Consider the following 21,909-nt stretch of genomic DNA (forward strand, 5'->3'; position numbering starts at 1 on the left):
TGCAAATACATGGAAACTAAATAACCTGCTCCTGAATGAGCATTGGGTCAAAAACAAAATCAAAATGAAAATTTAAAAATTTGGCTGGGTGTGGTGACTCATGCCTGTCATCCCAGCACTTTGGGAGGCCAAAGTGAGTGGATCACCTGAGGTCAGGAGTTCAAGACCAGCCTGGCCAACATGGTGAAACCCAATCTCTACTAAAAATACAAAAATTAGCTGGGCATGGTGGTGTGCACCTGTAATCCCAGCTACTTGGGAGGCTAAGGCATGAGAATCACTTGAACCTGGGAGGCAGAGGTTGCAGTGAGCTGAGATTGCGCCACTGCACTCCAGCCTGGGTGAAACAGCAAAATTCCATCTCAAAAAAAAAAAAAATTCTTCAAACTGAACGACAATAATGACTCAGGCTGTCAAAACCACTAGGGTACAGCAAAGGAGGTTCTAAGAGGAAAGTTCATAGCCCTAAATGCCTACATCAAAAACTCTGAAAGAGTACAAACTGACACTCTAAGGTTAACACCCAAGGAACTAGAGAAACAAGAACAAACCAAACCCAAACCTATCAGAAGAAAGGAAATAACCAAGGTCAGAGCAGAACTAAATGAATTGAAACAGAATTAAAAACAAAAATCACATGATCATTTCAATAGATGCAGAAGAAGCATTTGACGAAATCCAGCATCTCTTCACGATTAATACTCTCAGCAAAATCAGCGTACAAGGGACATACCTTAATGTACTAAAAGCTATCTATGACAAACCCACAGCCGACATAATACTGAATGGGGAAAAGTTGAAAGCATTCCCTCTGAGAATTAGAACAAGACAAAGGTGCCAACTGTCACCACTCTTCTTCAACATAGTACTGGAATTCCTAGCCAGAGCAATCAGACAAGAGAAAGAAATAAAGGGCAACCAAATTGGCAAAGAGGAAGTCAAACTGTCACTGTTTGCTGAAGATTTGATCGTTTACCTTGAAAACCGTAAGGATTCCTTCAGAAAGATCCTACAAATGATAAAAGAATTCAGCAAAGTTTCCAGATACAAGATTAATGTACACAAATCAGTAGCTCTTCTATACACAAACAGTGACCAAGCAGAGATGAAATCAAGAACTTAACCCCTTTTATAATAACTGCAAAAAAATAAAATAAAATACTTAGGAATATTCCTAACCAAGGAGTCAAAAGACCTTTACAAGGAAAGCTACAAAACACTGCTGAAAGAAATCATAGATGACACAAACAAATAGAAACATATCTCATGCTCATGGATAGGTAGAATCAATATTGTGAAAATGGCCCTACTGCCAAAAGCAATCTAAAAATTCAATGCAATCCCCTTCAAAATACCACCATCATTCTTCACAGAATTAGAAAAAAAACAATTCTAAAATTCATATGGAACCAAAAAAGAGCCCACATAGCCAAAGCAAGACTAAGCAAAAAGAACAAATCTGGAGGCATCACACTACCTGATTTCAAACTATACTATACTATAAGGCCATAGTCACCAAAACAGCATAGTAGTTGTACAAAAATAGGCACATAGGCCAATGAAACAAAAATAGAGAACCAAGAAATAAACCTGAATACTTACAGCCAACTGATCTTCGAGAAAGTAAACAAAAACATAAAGTGGGGAAAGGACACCCTTTTCAACAACTGGTGCTGGGGCAATTGGCTAGCCACATGTAGGAGCATGAAACTGGATCCTCATCTCTCACCTTTTACAAAAATCAACTCAAGATGGATTAAGGACTTAAAACTAAGACCTGAAACTATAAAAATTCTAGAAGATAACATTGGAAAAACCCTTCTAGACATTGGCTTAGGCAAGGATTTCATGACCAAGAACCCAAAAGCAAACGCAATAAAAGCAAAGATAAATAGCTGGGACCTAATAAAACTAAAGAGCTTTTGCACGGCAAAAGGAACAGTCAGCAGAGTAAACAGACAACCCACAGAGTGGGAGAAAATTTTCACAATCTATACATCTGACAAAGGACTAATATCTAGAATCTACAACAAACTCAAACAAATCAGTAGGAAAAAAACAAACAATCCCATCAGAAAGTGGGCTAAGGACATGAATAGACAATTCCCAAAAGAAGATATATAAATGGCCAACAAACATATGAAAAAATGCTCAGCATCACTAATGATCAGGGAAATGCAAATCAAAACCACAATGCAATACCACATCACTCCTGCAAGAATGGCCATAATCAAAAAATAAAAAAACAGTAGATTTTGGGATGGATGCAGTGAAGAGGGAACACTTCTACACTGCTAGTGGGAATGTAAACTAGTACAGCCGCTATGGAATACAGTGTGGAGATTCCTTAAAGAACTAAAAGTAGAATTACCATTCAATCCAACAATCCCACTACTGGGTATCTACCCAAAAGAAAAGAAGTATTATTCAAAAACACACTTGCACATGCATGTTTATAGCAGCACAATTCACAATTGCAAAATCATGGAATCAACCCAAATGCCCATCAATCAATGAGTGGTTACAGAAATAGTGATACATATATATATGTATATGTATGTCACATATATATGTCACATATATATATATCACATATATGTCACATATATATGTCACATATATATCACATATATATGTCACATATATATCACATATATATCACATATATCACATATATCACATATATATCACATATATCACATATATATCACATATATCACATATATATCACATATATCACATATATATCATATATATCACATATATATCATATATATGATGGAATATTATGCAGCCATAAAAAGGAATGAATTACCAGCATTTGCAGTGACCTCGACGAGATTGGAGACTATTATTCTAAGTGAAGTAACTCAGGAATGGAAAACCAAATATTGTATGTTCTCACTGATATGTGGGAGCTAAGCTATGAGGACACAAAGGCATAAGAATGATATGATGGACTTTGGGGACTTGAGGGGAAGAATGGGAGGGGGGCGAGGGATAAAAGACTACAAATATGATGCAGTGTATACTGCTGGAGTAATAGGGGCAACAAAAGCTCACAAATCACCACTAAAGAATTTACTCATATAACCGAATACCACCTGTACCCCAATAACTTATGAAAAATTTTTTAAAAAGAAAAAACTGCTTCATAGATATTCAGTTGAAATCTAAATTAATATGATAAAGTCTCTCAGAGTACCAAAATAACCCTAATACCACAGCCAGCCTGATGTGTAGACGCTAATATGTGCAATATGGAAGAGATTTATAGGTTCACATCTTATTATTTTAGTTACATTCACACAAATAGGCATCATCTCTGAACATAAAAATAAGGCTGAGCATGGTGGCTCATGCCTATAATTCCTGTGCAGGCTGAGGCAGGAGGATCGTTTGAGACCACGAGTTCAAGATCAGCCTGGGCAATATAGCAAGACTCTGTCTCTACAATAAATAAATAAATAAATTTTTAAAAATTAATTAGCCAAATGTGGTGGCTCTACAGCTGGAGTGCCTTACCCTAAAAAATAAATGAAAAAAAATGCGGTGGCACATGCCCATATTACTGGCTACTCAGAAAGATGAGGTGAGAGGATCCCTTGAGGCCAGGAGTTCAACACTACAGTGAGCTATAATTGCGCCACTGGTCCCCAGCCTGGATGATGGAGCAAGAGCCTGTTCTAAGAAAATAAAAATATAAATACATAAGTAATAAAAAATAATCATATAAAACTAATTATGTGTGTCTTCATCACGTCTATTCAACAAATTCTAGGAAGTTCCAGTCAGAGCTAATGAGGCAAGCATGAGAAAGAAAATATATGCCAATTGGAAAAGAAGAAGTAAAATTGTTAACAAAAATGGATTCCAATCCAGACCCCAAAAGAGGGGTCTTGGTTCTTGCACAAGAAAGAATTTGAGGCAAGTCCATAGAGTGAAGTGAAAGCAAGTTTATTAAGAAAGTACAGAAACAAAAGAATGTCTTCTCCATAGACAGAGCAGCAGCATGGGCTGCTCAATTGAGTATAGTTATAGTTATTTCTTGGTTATATGCTAAACAAGGGGTGAATTATTCATGAGTTTTCCAGAAAGGGGTGGAGGATTCTTGGAACTGAGGGTTCTTCCCCTTTTTAGACCATATTGGTAGCTTCCAGACATTGCCATGGCATTTGTGAATTGTCATGGTGCTGGTGGGAGTGTCTTTTAGCATGCTAATGCATTATAATTAGTGTATGATGAGCAGTGAGGATGACCAGAGGTCACTTTCATTGCCATCTTGGTTTTGGTGGCAGCTTTTCTGCCATATTCTGTTTTATCAGCAGGGTATTTGTGGTCTGTATCTTGTGATACCAGTCCTGCCAACCTATCTCATCCTGTAGCTAAGAATGCTTAACCTCCTAGGAATGCAGCCTAGCAGCTCAGATCCTCATTTTACCCACCCCCTATTCAAGATGAAGTCACTCTGGTTCAAATGCCTCTGCCATATCCCACCAGCTTTTAAAAGGGGACCCTTAAAGGGTTGTAGAGGGATAAAGATCCATCTTCTGTGAATTCTTCAGGTTGAATAGGGGCAATGATATTCCTGCCTAACTACCAGGGTCCCTTGTATTCAGGGTAGAGAGGAGCTCAGTCAGCATCAACATGGTGAGAGCCATTCATAACTCTGAGTCTTTACAAAAGGTGACATCTGGAAGATGAATATATGTTCCATTTAAGAAAATTTTAGCAAGCTTATCCTGCATTCTTACACAAAGAGTACAACAGCAATATATTCCACAACAGTAAAGCAAAATAAGTAAAATTATCCCAAAGTAAACTAAATAAGGCTTTCCATGAGCTGGACAATTGATGGAACCATGCTGATACAGAGTGACTAGCTGATTCCAGTGTGTGCCCAGAATTAGATTATTGATCCGATTTTTACATTTCCCATCCCTCTTATTTCCTCTGAGCTGCAGCCAGAAATCACTGGTTGGTTCACAGGAATAAGCAGGGTCAGTCTAAATTTCAGAAAATCTCAAAATGGATGAGACTAGAATCTAATAAAAAATGTACCACAGTTTTTGAAACATAATTTTTCTCTCTCCAGTCCCCATTTTTATTAAAAATAAAGTGCAAAAGGATGGATTTGTTTGCAAAATAAGTTTTAGTTTTATTATACTTAGCCTGATTATTTGTACAAGGTGCAGCAAGAATAATTACTTTCCACATAGGATCTTTTTGAATTGCCTTTGAAGGAACTTTGTTCTGTAAGGAATCTCATATTGGACATTTGAAGCCTTGAGCCCAGCGATGAGTTTATCTCTGCCTGCAAATACCTATACGAATTGGATAAATTCCTTTCCTCTTGAGGTCTCAAGATAACCTGGGGCTCCTGGGCCTGTCAGAAAGTGAAATTCTTTACTTACCACAGGTCAAGAATCCTGTACAGGGAATGCATAGGCAAGGTATGAAGCTAGTTTTTCCAAGGGGCTTTTATTAGCTCTATAAGTCAACTTTAATTCCTTAGAGCAGGATGTTTATATTTGAAAGCATGCCATTCCAGTCAAAGCCTTGGTAAGAAAAAAAAAAAAACAATTTCTCCAATTGTGTCCTATTACAAAAGAAAACAGATTCTTATTGTACTTATGCAAATAACTATATTGTCATACAAATACTCACAAATAGTTTCCAAATTCTGGAAAAATCAGGTGGAGAGAGATATGCTCCAAAATTTATTTATAGGAGTATACTTTACTTAACTGCTAAAAGCCATAAATAGCTAAAAAGAAAAAAGTTTTCTTGACTCTGAAAACCAAAACAGAAAGGATCAGCAACGTTTTAAACAAAAAGTCATAAAAAGATTACTTTGGCCTTTTATTAGTTTAGCCTATGCAGTTAATTCCTGTTTTGCTCGACATTTGTGAACACATTCGTTTTCCAAGAGAATTTTGGAAGTTCTTTCCTCTTTATTTTAATAGCACACTTTCCAAAATTATCATAGACTATGTTTAGGAGTACTCATGACAGTGGTATCGCTAATTATAAACTGTGTTTTGAAGGAGGATCAAAATAAGAAAACAATTGTCTGTGGATGACAAGAAGTCTTAGGGCAGTCACAATCAAAGACAAAATTGATAAGAAAATTTGGTTACTTCTGTGGTACACAACAATTTAACATAACAATTATATTTATTCCTCAAAACATATACCAAGTCATATCAGAATTACAGGGGTTTCTCATAATTTTGGAACACATACCAATAACATACTTATACAAATGCAACCTAAAGAAAACCAAACACCATTTCATATTTGACAATGCTACCTGTATGATTTTAATATACCAAAATAATCCAAATATGTCATTTTTGGACTTTAGGGGACTTAGTATCTATAAGGTTAATTAGGTAAGAAAAATACATCACTTAGAATTTGATTTTGGAAAGTCTGTCAAGTATCAAAGTTTTAAAATACTTGTAAAATAAAATTTCATGTCACCATTAGTCATTTAATTAGTCAAAATGATAACTGAAAAATTTTTTAAAGGCAAAAACCTGTATTCATTGATAAAAGGAAGACTTCATTTTCCAAACAATCTGTTTTCTCCCTTCTTTTTCTTGTAGTTTATTCAAAAGGCAAACAGAAATCTTTCATTATCTTTTAATATTACATGAAAATTTTGTTCGAGAGAAAGCCAAATTTCACCTTTGCATTAGAGTACTATCAATGTCAAATCCAAATCTTAATAAAACCTTATAGACAAAGTATTCAACCTTAATCAGTTTGACCATGAGGTAAGAGTCTCATAAACCTTTTAACAATTTTCTGTTAAACAGCAGATCTGGCCAGGCATGGTGGCTCTATATTTGTAATCTCAGCACTTTGGGAGTCTGAATGGGCAGGTTGCTTGTGCCCAGAAGTTCAAGGCCAGCCTAGGCAACATGACAAAGCCCTGTCTCTATGAAAAATACAAAAAATTAGCTGAGGCCAGGTACAGTGGCCATGCCTATAATCCCACTACTTTGAGAGGTCAAGGTGAGTGGATTCCTTAGCCTAGGAGTTGGAGACCTGCCTGGGAAACATGACAAAACCCCATCTCTACAAAAAATACAAAAATTAGCCAGGCATGGTGGTGCACACCTGTAGTTCCAGCTACTAGGGAGGCTAAGGAGGGAGAATCACTTGAGCCCAAGAGGTGGAGGCTGCAGAGAGCTGTGATCATGCCACTGCACTCTGGTCTGGGTGATAGAGTGAGACCCTGCCTCCAGAAAAAAAAAAAAAAGAGAGAGAGAAAGAGTAGATCAATATTCTAAGAAAACCCTGTTGTGCTTTTATTTTGATGTCCAATTTATTTAAAAATTGAATAATATTCCTTTAACTTTAGTCAATAGGTTCACATACAGAATTTTTTTACAAGATTAACTTCTCACAAACCTTCCACATCTTGCTCAACTGTTTAGTTCTAGTCTAACTTTCTAAACTAGGCACACACAAAAATTCCATATTCCCATGCCTTTTTATAATCTTGTACTAAAACACATTTTACTTTCCTTACACACCTTGCATGTAAAACTATTTTGCTAGTAGTCTCAATTATATATGTTTCAGTATTAACTCTTAGCAACTTCTATTTTGGCAAAAACTCTGGCAAGTAAGTGATTTTATTTATGTACCAGATGTGGAGCCTAGGACACCAGACAGAAGTACAGATAAGGTCTGAGTCTTTCCAGTATAGCTAGGGGGCATAGCTAACTCCACATGTCCCCTGCCTTATCTGGAATTTAGTGGCTCCAAGGCAAGTAATTTGAACAATTATCAAATTAAAGAAGTAGTTTATGACATTAAGGCATTTATCAAATCTAATATGTGACCTAATTTAGACCAACTGTCTAAATTTTGAAAACATTTTTACTTTACTAATAATCTTTAAAAGTGTCTTTATTTCCTAAAGATTACTAAAGTCACATGAACTAAAAGGCATTAAAGTCTTTATTTTTCTGAGAAAACCTTTGATAAATAAGTGCTTATTTTTAAGCCAATTAATCAGAGCTCTCAAATATAAACATCACACACACAATACATAAAAATACAGAAACAGAAGAGAATCCAGTACTTGTAAGATTTTTCATTTCCCAGTTTTTACGTTTTTTAATTAGATTACTGGCTTCTGGGTAGAGCCCTCCGACAAACAGGGCCAGGAAGCATGCAGTTTCTATGGCCAAATAAGAAGGCACAGCTGGAAGGCAAAAACATATTGCTGAAAATTGAGAGTTCAATTCTTACACCAGGTCCTGGATACCAAAAAGAGGGACTCAGCTCATCCTCCATGGGGATCTTACTTTTCAGTGGCAGTGGGTAGGGATGTATCCATACCTTCTATGTGGCCAAGAGCATGCTTCCCTGATCCAAACAGGCAAAAAGCCGAGTATCCCCCCATAATTGCCACTAGCCATCCCTAAAATTATATTTCCTACCTAGTTATTACCATTAAAGCTCTCTCATAATGCACAGTAATTTCTGATACCCATCAATGTCAAAGATGTCAGGTAACTCAATGCAAAACAGAACAGAACCTTAGATTTTGAGAGGGATCCATCCACTTTCACTTCTTGGGGTTCCATGAGGAAATCAGAAGTTTTTCCAAAATGGAGTCTGTGGCTCCTCCTCTGCTTTTCCCCAGGAGTCCCAGGCTGTTAGAAATTATCTTAGGTCCTCTCATTTGGGTGTCAACAGTGGCAAGAAGATAAAATGGAGAAAAACAATTCAGTCAACTGAGAAGAAAATAGCTTTTTTCAGAAAAACAAGATTCAACTGGGGCGTGGGGAGGTGGGGAGCCATAAAGACCTTTTAAATATATGTATAGCTTGAATAATCTGCTTTAACTTAAGCTGACGTTTAACCAGATCTCTTATTACTAGACTCTAGTAAGGACCTACAGCCAGTATTTCTGGCTTTTGAACTTTACTAAAGGTAGCTTCCTAGGTGAAATAATAAGCCTTAACTAAGTTTATGACTTAACCATGAGTGTATGAGGTATTTTCAAAGAGGTGGTAAGCAGTTTTTACAAGATCTAGAATCTTCAAAGGTAGCTCAGAGAAAGGAAAATTCAAGCTGGAAAGTCAGAAGTTGTTCATGAAGGTGAGGAGAATCAACAAATGGCAAAGGTCACACAAATATCAAACAGAAAGTACATTCTCTAAGCTGGGAATTGAACCCAAGTCACCATTGTGAAATGGCAAAGCCTTAGCTTCTGAGCTACAGTACTGGGCAGTGTTTATTGCCCTTCCTAGAAGGAACCTAGAGCAGCCAATTTTGAGCTTACAAAGGTTTTTAAGAGCCCAAGATACTAGGTTGGTGTAAAAGTAATTGTGGTTTTGGCCAAAATTTTCAGTGGCCTATAATTTTTAGGCCAACTGTTGACATGAACCCCAAAATTTTCAACCTCTAGATAGTGGAGACCAAGAGAAAGTATCCCCATATACTCACAAGATCAAGCTCCCAAGGACATAAAACAAGACGAGAAGGAAACTTTACCTACTTTTTGTTTCAGGAATCTGCAACAAACTTTGTAACTGGTCAGTTTGCTGGTACAGCTTAAATAGAAGGCTTATAGGTAACCCCTTTTATAACAGAACTACACACAAAGACAAATTCATAGTGCAAAGTACACCAGATTTGCTACAGCCTAAGACTAGTCTCACAAATCCTTTTTCCCATTAATCAAAATTTTATAGAGGAGATAAATAGTGATTTTTACCATTCATTCAACTGGTTTGCACAGAAAGAGTGAGAGAGAAAATGAGAGAGAGAGAGAGATTGAGAGGCCAGAAGTCTGACTGGTAAGAAATTCTTATGCTTTTGCCAGCATGCCAGGTTTCTGGGTTCCTTTTCCCTGAGTGGTCCTAGAGACCCTGCTCGCTGCACTATGGCCATGTGGGCCAAGCCACATCACTAAGGAAAAACATATTTTTCTGTTTCATGGAACCATAGGCAAAAGCCTCTCAATTTTGCAAGATGCTGCCCAATGGGCTGCATGGGGGAACCAAATTAACATTTTTTTATCCCAGCCAGAACAAAATACATATGACAAAACATAGACACTTAGCCACTCCACTCGGCACCCAATATCGACCTGGCAAGGCTCAAACTTGCCCCCATTGGTACCCCATCATCTTTAATCCACTCAAAGTGAGGTGGAATGATCTCCACCAACCGGGAGTTTCAACTTTTGGTATCTGAGAAAGATGGAAGAGTGGACAGTCACCCTGAGTAACAGAAAAGATAGGAAAGTGAAAGGAGAGAAAGGGAGAAAAGCATTGCCTGCACCAGGGTAGGGAAGGTGAGCAGCCCAAAGGGGTCAGAGAAAGCCCACCCCTCATAGCGACACTGAATCAAAAGTTCAGGCGGCTCCTTGTCAGTCACGAAGGGATCTTTTCCAGTGGTCACATCAGCTCTCGTTTTCCCCTTTGGGGAGAAAAAAGATCCTCATGTCCCATGATCAAGTATATGCCTAATCCTGTCACCTACAACCACTAGCAAAGAGCATAAGGCAGATTAATTCAAAGAGAAAAGCAATTAACATCCCATAGTGCCAAATTTATTTTATTTTATTATTTTATTTTATTGAGACAGAGTTTTGCTCTTGTTGCCCAGTCTAGAGTGCAATGGTGCAATCTCGGCTCACTGCAACCTCCGCCTCCTGGGTTCAAGTGATTCTCCTGCCTCAGTCTTCCAAGTACCTGGGATTATAGGTATGTGCCACAGGCCCAGCTAATTTTGTAATTTTAGTAGAGACAGGATTTCATCATGTTGGTCAGGCTGGTCTCGAACTCCTGACCCTAGGTGATCCACCTGCCTTGGCCTCCCAAAGTGCTGGGATTACAGGCATGAGTCACCACAACCAGCCCCAAATTTATTTTGAACCAAGAAGGACTTTACTGAGGGGAGTGGCGGGGGGGCCTCTAACCCATTAAATCTTAGGAAGGACTCTAACTTCCTGTTGGGAGTCTAACCTAATTTCAGACAAGCATCTTTGCCCTTTACTAAGAGGGACTTTAAACCCCCTGTTTCTTAGGAGGGACTCTAACCCTTTTAAGTTGGGCCTCTAACCTAATTCCATTCTCTACCCAGGATTAAAATACCCCACCATTTAGACCAGGTAAGGTGGCTCACGCCTGTAATCACAACAATTTAGGAGGCTGACACAGGTGGATCACCTGAGGGCAGGAGTTTGAGATCAGCCTGGCCAACATGAAGAAACCCCGTCTCTACTAAAAATGCAAAAATTAGCCAGATGTGGTGGCACTTGCTTGTAATCCCAGCTACTCAGAAGGCTGAGGCAGGAGAATCACTTGAACCCAGAAGGTGGAGGTTGCAGTGAGCCAAGATTGCACCGTTTCACTCCAGCCTGGGCAACAGAGTGAAACTCCATCTCAAAAAAAAAACAAACAAAATATTCCACCACTTAATTCAAAGTTGGCCAATTGGGGCTGCAGTCTATTTCCCTTTTTTTTTTTTTTTTTAAGGCAGGGTCTCACTCTGTCACCCAGGCTGGAGTGTAGTGGCACAATCTCAGCTCACTGCAATATCCACTTCCCAGTCTCAAGTGATCCTCCCACCTCAGCCTCCTGAGTAGCTGGGACTGCAGGCACGCCCCACCACACCCGGCTATTTTCTTGTATTTGTGATAGAGATGGGGTTTTTGACATGTTGCCCAGACTGTTCTCAAACTCGTGAGCTCAGGCGATACACCCATCTTGGCCTCCCAAAATGCTGGGATTACAGACATGAGCCACTGTGCCCAGCACTGCAGTCTATTTCCTTTGGGTTGGGGGTTTCTCCAGGATCATCCTTTTGCAGTTCACTAGAAAGATGTTACCAGAAAGGAGTCCCAATCCAGACCCCAAGAGAGGGGTCTTGGATCTTGTACAAGAAAGAATTTGGGGCAAGTCCATAGAGCAAAGTGAAAGCAAGTTTATTAAGAAAGTAAGGAAACAAAAGAATGGCTACTCCATAGACAGAGCAGTGGCATGGGCTGCTGAACTGAGTATACTTACGATTATCTCTTGAATATATTCTAAACAAGGGTGGATTATTCATGAGTTTTCACAGAAAGGGGTGGGGAGTTCCCAGAACTGAGGGTTCTTCCCCATTTTAGACCATACAAGGTAGCTTCCAGACATCGCCATGGCATTTGTAAACTGTCATGGTGCTGGTGGGACTATTTTATCCTGGGTAAAGGATGGGATTTTAGCATACTAATGCATTATAATTAGTGTACAATAAACATGAGGACAACCAGAGGTCACTTTCATTGCCATCTTGGTTTTGGTGGGTTTGGGCTGGCTTCTTTACCATATCCTGTTTTACTGGCAGGGTCTTTATGACCTGTATCTTGTCACACCAGTCCTGCCAACCTCCTATATCATCCTGTGACTAAGAATGCCTAACCTCCAGGGAATGCTGCCCAGCAGCTCACATCCTCAATTTACCTGTCCCCTATTCAAAATGGAGTCACTCTGGTTCAAATGCCTCTGACAAAATTATCTTTGTTCACAGATAACATTATATTAAAAGTTACAAATCTGCAGATTACACACACACACACTCACAAACTGTTATAGCTAATATACAAACCACACACACACACACACAAACTGTTACAGTTAATATACGAACAAACTTGGCAAAGTTGATGATATAAAATTAACACAGAAATCAGTTGTGGCTGGGTGTGGTGGCTCATGCCTGTAATCCCAGCTCTTTGGGAGGCCAAGGCAGGAGGATCACTTGAGGCCAGGAGTTTGAGACCAGCTTGAGCAACACAGCAAGACTGACTCCACCTTTACAAAAAATTTAAAAATTAGCCAGTTGTGGTGGCATGCACCTGTGGTCCCAGCTGTTTGGGAGGATAATGTGGGAGGATTACTTGAGTCCAGGAGGTCAAAACTGCAGTGAGCCATGATTGTGTATTGTGCCATCACACTCCAGCATGGGTGACAGAGCAAGACCCTGTCTCAAAAGAGAGAGAGAGAGAAAAAGAGAGAGTGAGAGAGAGAAAGAAAGAAAGAAAGAAAGAGAAAGAGAGAGAGAGGGAGGGAAGAAGGAAGGAAGGAAGAAACTAGATATTCCATTTACAATAGCATAAAAAAGGATACAATATTTAGGAATAGACTTTACGAAGGAGACAACAGACTCGTATGCTAAAAACTACAAAACACTGCTTGAAGAAATCAAAGACGTAAATAAATGAAAAGATATCCCATGTTTATGGATTGAAAGGCTTAATATTAAGATGGCAATACTATCCAAAGCAATCCACAGATTCAATGCAATCTCTATCAAAATCCAAATGGCTTGCATTTTGTTTGTTTTTGCAGAAATAGAAAAACCCATGTTAAAATTCAAGAGACACCAAATAGCCAAAACAATATGGGGGGAAATGTGGTGCAGGGGGGAAGAAGTGTACGAGTATTAAAAACAAAGTTGGAAGACTCATACTTCCTCTGTTCCAAACTTACTACGAAACTACAGTAATCAAGTCAGTATAGTATTAACACAAGAACATGGAGACCAATGGAATAAAATAAACAGCCCAGAGCCAGGTGTGGTGGGTCACGCCTATAATCCCAACACTTTGGGAGGCCGAGGCGGGTGAATTACCTGAGGTTGGGAGCTCGAAATCGGCCTGACCAACATGGAGAAACCCCATCTCTTCTAAAAATACAAAATTAGCCGGGTGTGGTGGCACATACCTGTAATCCCAGCTACTCGGGAGGCTAAGGCAAGAGAATCGCTTGAATCCAGGAGGCGGAGGTTGTGGTGAGCCGAGATCACACTATTGCACTCCAGCCTAGGCAAAAAGAGCGAAACTCCATTTCAAAAAAAAAAAAAAAAAAAAGGATAAACAGCCCAGAAATAAACCCTTGCATATATGCTCAGTCAAATGCCAAAATCATTCAGTGTGGAAAATATAGTGTTTTCAACAAATGGTGCTGGGAAAACTGGATATTCACCAGGAAAATAAAAAAACTGGATCTTTATTTTACATCATATACAAAAATTAGCTGAAATGAATTAAAGACCTAAATGTAACAGCTAAACTTAAAACCTCTCAGAAGAAAACATAGGGGAAAATCTTAATAAAATTGAATTTGGCCATTATTTCTTGGATATGACACCAGAAGCATAGGCCAAAAAAAGAGAGAGAGAGAAGAAGAAGGAGAAATAGCTAAATTGGATCTCATTACAATTAAAAACTTTTATTAATCAAGGGACATTATTGAAGTATAAAAATACAACCTACAAAGAGGGGGAAAATATGTGCAAATTATATATCTGATAAAAGATTAATATCCAGAATATATAAAGAACTCCAAAACCTCAACATCAACAACAAAACAATCCAATCCAAAAATGGACTAAGGGCTTGAATAGATATTTCTCCAAAGAAGATATGCAAATGGCCACTAAACACATGAAAACATGCTCAACATCACTAATCATTAGGGAAATGCAAATCAAAACCACAGTGAGATACCACTTCACCACTAGTCATAGGGTGGCTATTGTCAAAAAAAATAGAAAATAACAAGTGTTAGTAAAGGTGCATCGCTGATGGGAATGTAAAATGATGCAGTCTGTGTGGAAGTTTGCTGTGTGAGCACAAAAGTATCTGAGACAGGTCTCAATCAATTTAGAAAGTTAATTTTGCCAAGGTTAAGGATGCACCCATGAACAGCCTCAGGAGGTCCTGATGACATGTGTTCAAGGCGGTTGGGGTACAATTTGCTTTTATACATTTTAGGGAGACAAAATACATCAATCAATACATGTAAGATTTACATTGATTTGATCTGGAAGGTCAGGACAACTAGAAGTCGGAATCGGGGGGGTCATATGTAGATTATTAATTTTTCTGATGGCAATTTGTTAAAAGAGTTATTATCGAGGGGCCTCAGAAATTTATTTTTGGTTTACAGGTGGTTCCTACAAAAACTTAAATGTGGAATTGCCATATGAGACAGCAGTCCCACTTCTAGGTATATACCCAAAAGAATTAAAAGCAGAGACTCAGACACGTTTGTACACCAATCACCCCAAACATTCATCAACAAAATGTGGTGTGTATATGTGTGTGTGTGTGTGTGTGTGTGTGTGTTTCAGCCCCATCCCCATCCCTACCTCAGGAGAAGGGAGAGGAGCTACAGATTGAGTTTAATCACCAATGGCCAATGAGTCAACAAATCATGCCCCAATTATATTTGAGGGAAAATACTTGTGATAAATAAGTGAGAAATGTTGTAATAAATACAGGCGGCCAGGCACGGTGGCTCACAGTTGTAATCCCAGCACTTTGGGAGGCTAAGGGGGGCATATCACTTGAGCTTAAGGGCTAGAGACCAGCCTGGGTAATATGATGAAACCCCATCTCTATAAAAAATACAAAAATTAGCCTGGGGGGTCAGCACATGCCTGTAGTCTCAGCTACTCAGGAGGCTGAGGTGGGCAGATCACCTGAGCCTGGGGAGGTCGAGGCTGCAATGAGCCGTGGTCACACCACTGCACTCCAGCCTGGGCAAGTGAGATCCTGTCTCAAAAAAAAAAAAGAAAGAAAGAAAAACTAAGGGTATGGACATAAAAGTGGAAACAACAACAGACACTGGGGACTACTACAGGGGAGAGGGAAAAAGGCTAAGGGCTGATATACTATCTGTTGGGTCCTAGGTACTAGGATGAGATCATTCATACCCTAAACCTCAGAGTCGTGCAGTCACACATTATACCCATGTAACAAACCTGCACATGTACCCTCTGAATTTAAAAGTTGAAATTATTTTTAAAAGCCTAGGGGTGGGGGGGGGGCGCACGATACTGAAATTGGAATGCTCTTTCTTATAGAATGCCAACTACTACCAGCCTGGCCAACATGAAAACCCCATCTCTATTAAACATACAAAAATTAGCCAGGCGTGGTGGTGCACACCTGTAATCCCAGCTACTTGGGAGGCTGACACATGAGAATTGCTTGAACCCAGGAAGCTGCAGTGAGCCGAGATCACACCACTGCCCGCGGCAGAGTGAGACCCTGTCTCAAGAAAAAAGAAAAAAAGAAAAAAAAGAATGCCAACTAGTAAATATAGGATATGAGAAAATCACACTCTTGAACCCCTAGTAATAATTTATTCACACAAGAATCAATTCAAAAGATGCTAAAACAAGTTAACTAGTTAAGGTTTGATGAGGAACAGCTACATGCAGTTATGTGCTACATAGTAACGTTTCAGTCAACAGTGGTCCCATAAGATTATAATACCTTATTTTTACTGTACCTTTTCTAAGTTTAGCTGTGTTTAGATACACAAAATACTATTGTGTTGCAATTGCCTACAGTATTCAGTAGTCACATGCTGTACAAGTTTGTAGGCTAGGAGCAACAGGCTATACCATACAGCCTATTTGTGTAGTAGGCTATACATTTAGCTTTGGGTAAGTATACTTTATGATGTTCACACAATGACAAAATCGCCTAACGATGCATTTCTAGAATATATTCCCATCATTAAGCAATGCATGACTGTACACAGTTTCAAAGAATCTCAAAATAAGCTTCCTTATTACAAAGGGAAAAAAATAATAACTACAGGGAAGGAACCTGGTGAATGCCATCTCAGCCAAGTGATCAAAGTTATTGCCACTAATGACACAAACCAACATATGTGCCTCCTGATGTGACGCCCTGGACAGAGCCGCAGCATCATTCATGTTGTATTTCTAAAATAATGCATAGTCTGAATCAACTTGTAATGAAATGTGAGGCAAAAACAAAATGAGGGCTTATCTGCAAAATAAATGGTCCCCCGTCTCCAAAAAGGTCACTATCATTGAAGACAAAGAAGGGCTGAGGAATCATTCCAGATTAAAGGTGACTAAAGAAATAGGAAAACTAAATGCAATGTGTGATCCTTCCTTGGATGAATCAGGAAGAAAGACTGATATAAATTATATTACTGAGACAACTGGTGAAATTTAAATACAGTCTATAGATAATAGTATTATATCCATCAAGATTTTCCTGATTTTTTTTTATCATTGTCTTGTGGTTCTGTAAATGGATGATCTCACAGTCCAGGTAATAGTAAGGGGCATGGTATTTGCAATTTACTATCAGATGATCTAGGAGAAAAAGTATAGATACATATGTGGAGACAGCGAGGGCAACAGGAGTGTGAAAAGAATAAAACAAATGTGACATGTTACCTTGGTGAATCTGGGTGAAGAGTGTATGGGAGTACTCTGCACTATAATTCCAACTTTTCTGTAAGCTTCGAATTGTTTCAGAATGAAAGTTTTTAAAAATGAGCAAGAAAAACTTCCCATAAGTGCACCATGTTTACACTTCTGGAGAGAGGCTCTTCATACTTGCATCAGGTTCTGACTGTGAACACTCCTCAAAAAAGGGTCAAGACACATGAATAGAAGTGATAAGAAGGGAAAGAAAAATTATGAAAAAAAACTGATACACCTTCTTCCCATTACTTATATTTCTTTTGTTTTAATTTTTTTTTTTTTTTTTTTTTTGAGACAGGGTGTCATTCTGTTGCTGAGGCTGGAGTGCAGTGGCACAATCATGGCTCACTGCAGCCCTGACCTCTCCAGGCTCAACCTTCCACCTCAGCCTCCCAGGTAGCTGTAACTGCAGGTGTGCACTATCACACCCAGCCGATTTTTGTGCGTTTTCTTGTAGAGACAGGATTTCACCCAGGCTGGTCTTGAATTCCTGGGCTCAAGTGACCCAGCTGCCTCAGCCTCCCAAAGTGTTAGGATGACAGGTGTGAGCCACTGAACCCAGCTTAAGTTAAAAACAAAAAAATTTTATTTGATAAGAGGTCTTGTTATGTTGTCCAGGTGGTCTCAAACTCCTGGCCTCAAGCAATCCTCCCAAAGTGCTGGGATTATAGGTGTGTGCCATCATGCCCAGCCATATTTCTATATTTAGTCATATTCTCTGACTCTTATAAATGGGAATTAAACTCAAATAGCAAAGATAAAGATCTGAAGCAATGATGTTAGTCTGAATATCAGGGTTTTAAAAAAAGGTTTTAATTAAAGCAGTAAAACTTAAATATTGTAAAAATAATAGCTTTTGCCACATTAGCAATAAATGCTGTTCTTTCTTTAGTCTTTATTAATAGAACCATGGGCTTGCTCTATCACTCAGGCTGTGCAGTGGCACAATTGTGACTCACTGCAGCCTCGAACTCCTGGGCCCAAGCAATCCTCCCGCCTCAGCCTTCCAAGTAGCTGGGACTACAGGTTCATGAAACCACTCCTGGCTAACTTCAGTCTTTAAAACTCAATAGTTGACCCAAAACAAATTTCTCATTCATTTTATATCATTTATTCATTCATTCTGAAATATTTCATCAATTTTGAACCAAACACTGCTCACTGCTGGGGGGAGGAAACTGCAAGTAATCATTAATTGACTCTTCTCATTGACCACAAAATTAAAATATATTTATTACACTGGAAAGTGAAGTTTCTTCATTGTGGCTAGATCAAAGAATATGATTATAGGTGAGAAATGTGTAAAGAGTACAACAAAAAAATCAATTTAAAATGACTATTTAGGGTGGGCGCAGTGGCTCACACCTGTAATCCCACCACTTCGGGAGGCTGAGGTGGGCAGATCACTTGAGGTCAGCAGTTCAAGACCAGCCTGGCCAACATGGTAAAACCCTGTCTCTACTAAAAATACAAAAATTAGCCAGGTGTGGTGGTACACTCATGTAATCCCAGCTACTCAGGAGGCTCCTTCAGAAGACAGAAGGAGCATTGCTTGAACCTGGGAGGCGGAGGTTGCAGTGAGCCAAGATGGTGCCACTGCACTCCAGCCTGGGCAACAGACACAGCGAGACTCCATCTCAGAAAAAAAAAAAAAAAAAAGATTTTAAAAATGTTACATGTAATTTCTCAAGAAAATTAACTGCAACTCAGGTTTATTTTCACATTGTTTAATTTTATGTACATTTCACATATCATAAATACACATAATACAAAAAGCTATACAAAAACCCTACTAATTCAACATTTAAAAAAGGGAGAGGGAGATACTGCATTTGATTTCTGACACTTTTCTGTTTAAATAATACTTAAATTCAGTTTTCAAGAAGACAACAAATTGAAAATCATTAATTTTTCAGAGGGCTTTGCGTTCACATAAATTCATCATTCAGGCTGGGCATGGTGGCTCACACCTGTAATCCCAGCAAGTTGGGAGGCTGAGGCAGGTGGATCACCTGAGGTCAGGAGTTCGAGACCAGCCTGGCCAACATGGCAAAACCCCATCTCTAAATAAAAACAAAACAAAACATAAATAAATTCATCATTCAAGTATATTTTTATTGAAGCAATAAACCACTTCACTGGCTGTACAGTCAAACTGGGTAAGCCTCAATATTGAGCAAAAGTAGAGAACTCTTGCTTTCCTCAGCCTAGAATCAGCTTCTAACACACGAAATGCAGAGCACAACAGTGATTTTTAAGCTGGCATTATTAAGACCATAGTATAGGGCTGACAATGCACAGCACACCCTATATTGTTTGCCTATAGACTCTTGTTAAAAATATCATACTAAAAATAATAATTAGAAATTTTATTTTTCCTAATTTTTTATTCAATTTAAAAAATAATACATCTTTTTCATTGTGCTTGGCAACTGGACATGACATAATTTAAACACACAATGGAGAAAATATATACATAACTGCTAAAGGATTTTGACATTGTTTAAATTAATTATTTTATTATTTTGGTTCAACAGTTATCAATCACAGCAAATATAAATAACAAAATAATATCATTCACCATACGATCATGTTTTTAAAAAGTGAATTGTTGAGGCACAAAAACATTACGTGACTTGCCCAAGGTCATGAAGGGAATGAGGGGCAGACAATAGCATGTTTTTTCTAACTTAAACAACTATACTAACCCCTAGCTTATACCATCTTTCAAAATCAGCTCAGGGCGACAGATACAGAAATTTAACGCATTATCCAGGAATGTTTGTTTAACCTATACTGCTGTTATTAATAAACTTAAGAATCTATATGTTTAGCATACATTGTTAGGAATTTACAAATAAGATATCTTTTTCTGAATTACTAGGTGTGTAATTTGTTAGTATTTGACACAATTGCAAAAACAAAATTGACTATTTTAAAGAAATGAATTCTGTGAAAGATGCTTATTAACATGATTTTTTAAAAAAATACTAATTATAGGACCTACAAAATTCAGAAGACAGTACCTTAGATACAAACATTTAATATAAATGTACTAAATCATCTTCTAGTTGACCCTTTGTTATCAATGAAAACGTTCTAACAAAGCACTCATAATGTTTCCTGGTATTCTTTGGTGCTTATCAATCAAAGCTTGAACAGCATTCTTTGTCTATTAAGAAAACAAAAGAAAAGCTATTGTTAGTAGATCTTAATATAGATTGATTTATCTCCCATTACCCCTCAGAATTAATGATTTCCTTCTCAGTATACCTGAAGCTTATATATTTCTCTTTTTTATAGAGATGGGGTTTCACTATGTTTCCCAGGCTGTTCTTGAACTCCTGGGGCTCAAGCAATTCTCCCACCTTGGCCTTCCAATGTGCTGGGATTACAGGCATGGGCCACTGTGCCTGGCTGCAGCATATTTCTTATACTTATTTTATTAAGCCTTCAATTATAGTTGTTGTCCACGTGTCTATTTTCTATATCAGACTGTAAGCTCCTTAAGATACATCTTAGAATTTCTCCAGCATTAAGCACAGCAACACCTTGCACATGATAAACACTAAAGGGGACTTAAAGAGGAAAAAAAATAGAAAAATTTCGAGTAGGCAAATGGAAGACTTAGTCCTTTCCAGCTATTAGTAAATTCTAATGTATATTTTCTTTTATCACCATACATATTGAACAATTATATCAGGGTCTCACTGTGTTGCTCAGGCTGGTCTCGAACTCCTGGACTCAAGGGATCCTCCTGCCTTGGCCTCCCAAAGTGCTGGGATTACAGGCATGAGTCATCATGAACTATGTATTTACATACATATATACTTCCTTTTCTAGACTTTAACCTTTAAAGAAAATAAACACTAGGCCAAAGATGTATTATAAAAATACGCCCCTTTGGCTGGGCGTGGCGGCTCACACCTGTAATCCCAGCACTTTGGGAGGCTGAGGTGGGTGGATCACCTGAGATCAAGAGTTCGAGAGCAGCTTGACCGACATGGTGAAACCCCGTCTCTACTAAAAATACAAAATGAGCAGGTGTGGTGGCACATGCCTGTAATCCCAGCTACTTGGGAGGCTGAGGCAGGAGAATCGCTTGAACACAGGAGGCGGAGGTTGCAGTGAGCCAAGATCGCGCCATTGCACTCTAGCCTGGGCAACAAGAGTGAAACTCTGTCTCAAAACAAAACAAAACAAAAAACACCCCTCTAAACCACAGTTTTCATACCTGTAAAATGAGAACTACTTCATACAGTTATAAGGATTAAATGAAACTGAAGGGACATCTTCAGGTACTTAACACAGTGACTGCCACAGAGGTTGTGTTCCATGATGTGTATTAAGTGTATCTCTAGAATTTTATTTATTCATTCGAAAAATATTAGATGCTTTGGAAATTATAATATTAGTGAAACAAATCTCTAATCTCAAGGAGCTCATAACTTAAAAGGAAGAATCAAGTACAAAGTAACTAAAATGTGAGATCATTGGTGATGCGTATCATCTGAAGTGTGAAAAGAAAGTGTTCAGAAGTTCAGACCTGAGAGCCCACTGGGTAGGCAGTGAGCAGGGGAGGACACATGAACAGGGTACTGTTTGGTGTGGGTCTCCAGGGACCCATAATAT

The 21,909-nt window shown here is 38.6% G+C and overlaps 1 protein-coding gene across 14 annotated transcripts in view; it reads right to left on the reverse strand.

The window, feature by feature from the left end:
* Positions 1 to 21,909, reverse strand: part of TMEM68 (transmembrane protein 68) — a 79,275-nt gene that overhangs the window by 22,219 nt on the left and 35,147 nt on the right. For 9 of the 14 annotated variants that reach the window (XR_008536734.2, XM_001154221.7, XM_054656750.2 and 6 more), the window contains one exon: positions 18,989 to 20,449. Coding sequence is in view for 8 of the 14 variants with exons in the window: in XM_001154221.7 (XP_001154221.1) it covers positions 20,363 to 20,449 (87 nt within the window). In the remaining 6 variants the exon portion in view is untranslated. Of the gene's footprint in view, positions 1 to 13,742; positions 13,841 to 18,988; positions 20,450 to 20,550; positions 20,856 to 21,909 lie in introns of those variants that run through there. The other 5 variants (XR_010159557.1, XR_010159558.1, XR_008536733.2 and 2 more) reach the window with 2 other exon arrangements.

The sequence above is a fragment of the Pan troglodytes genome, chromosome 7 (assembly GCF_028858775.2).
Source record: "Pan troglodytes isolate AG18354 chromosome 7, NHGRI_mPanTro3-v2.0_pri, whole genome shotgun sequence".
Lineage (NCBI taxonomy): Eukaryota > Metazoa > Chordata > Mammalia > Primates > Hominidae > Pan > Pan troglodytes.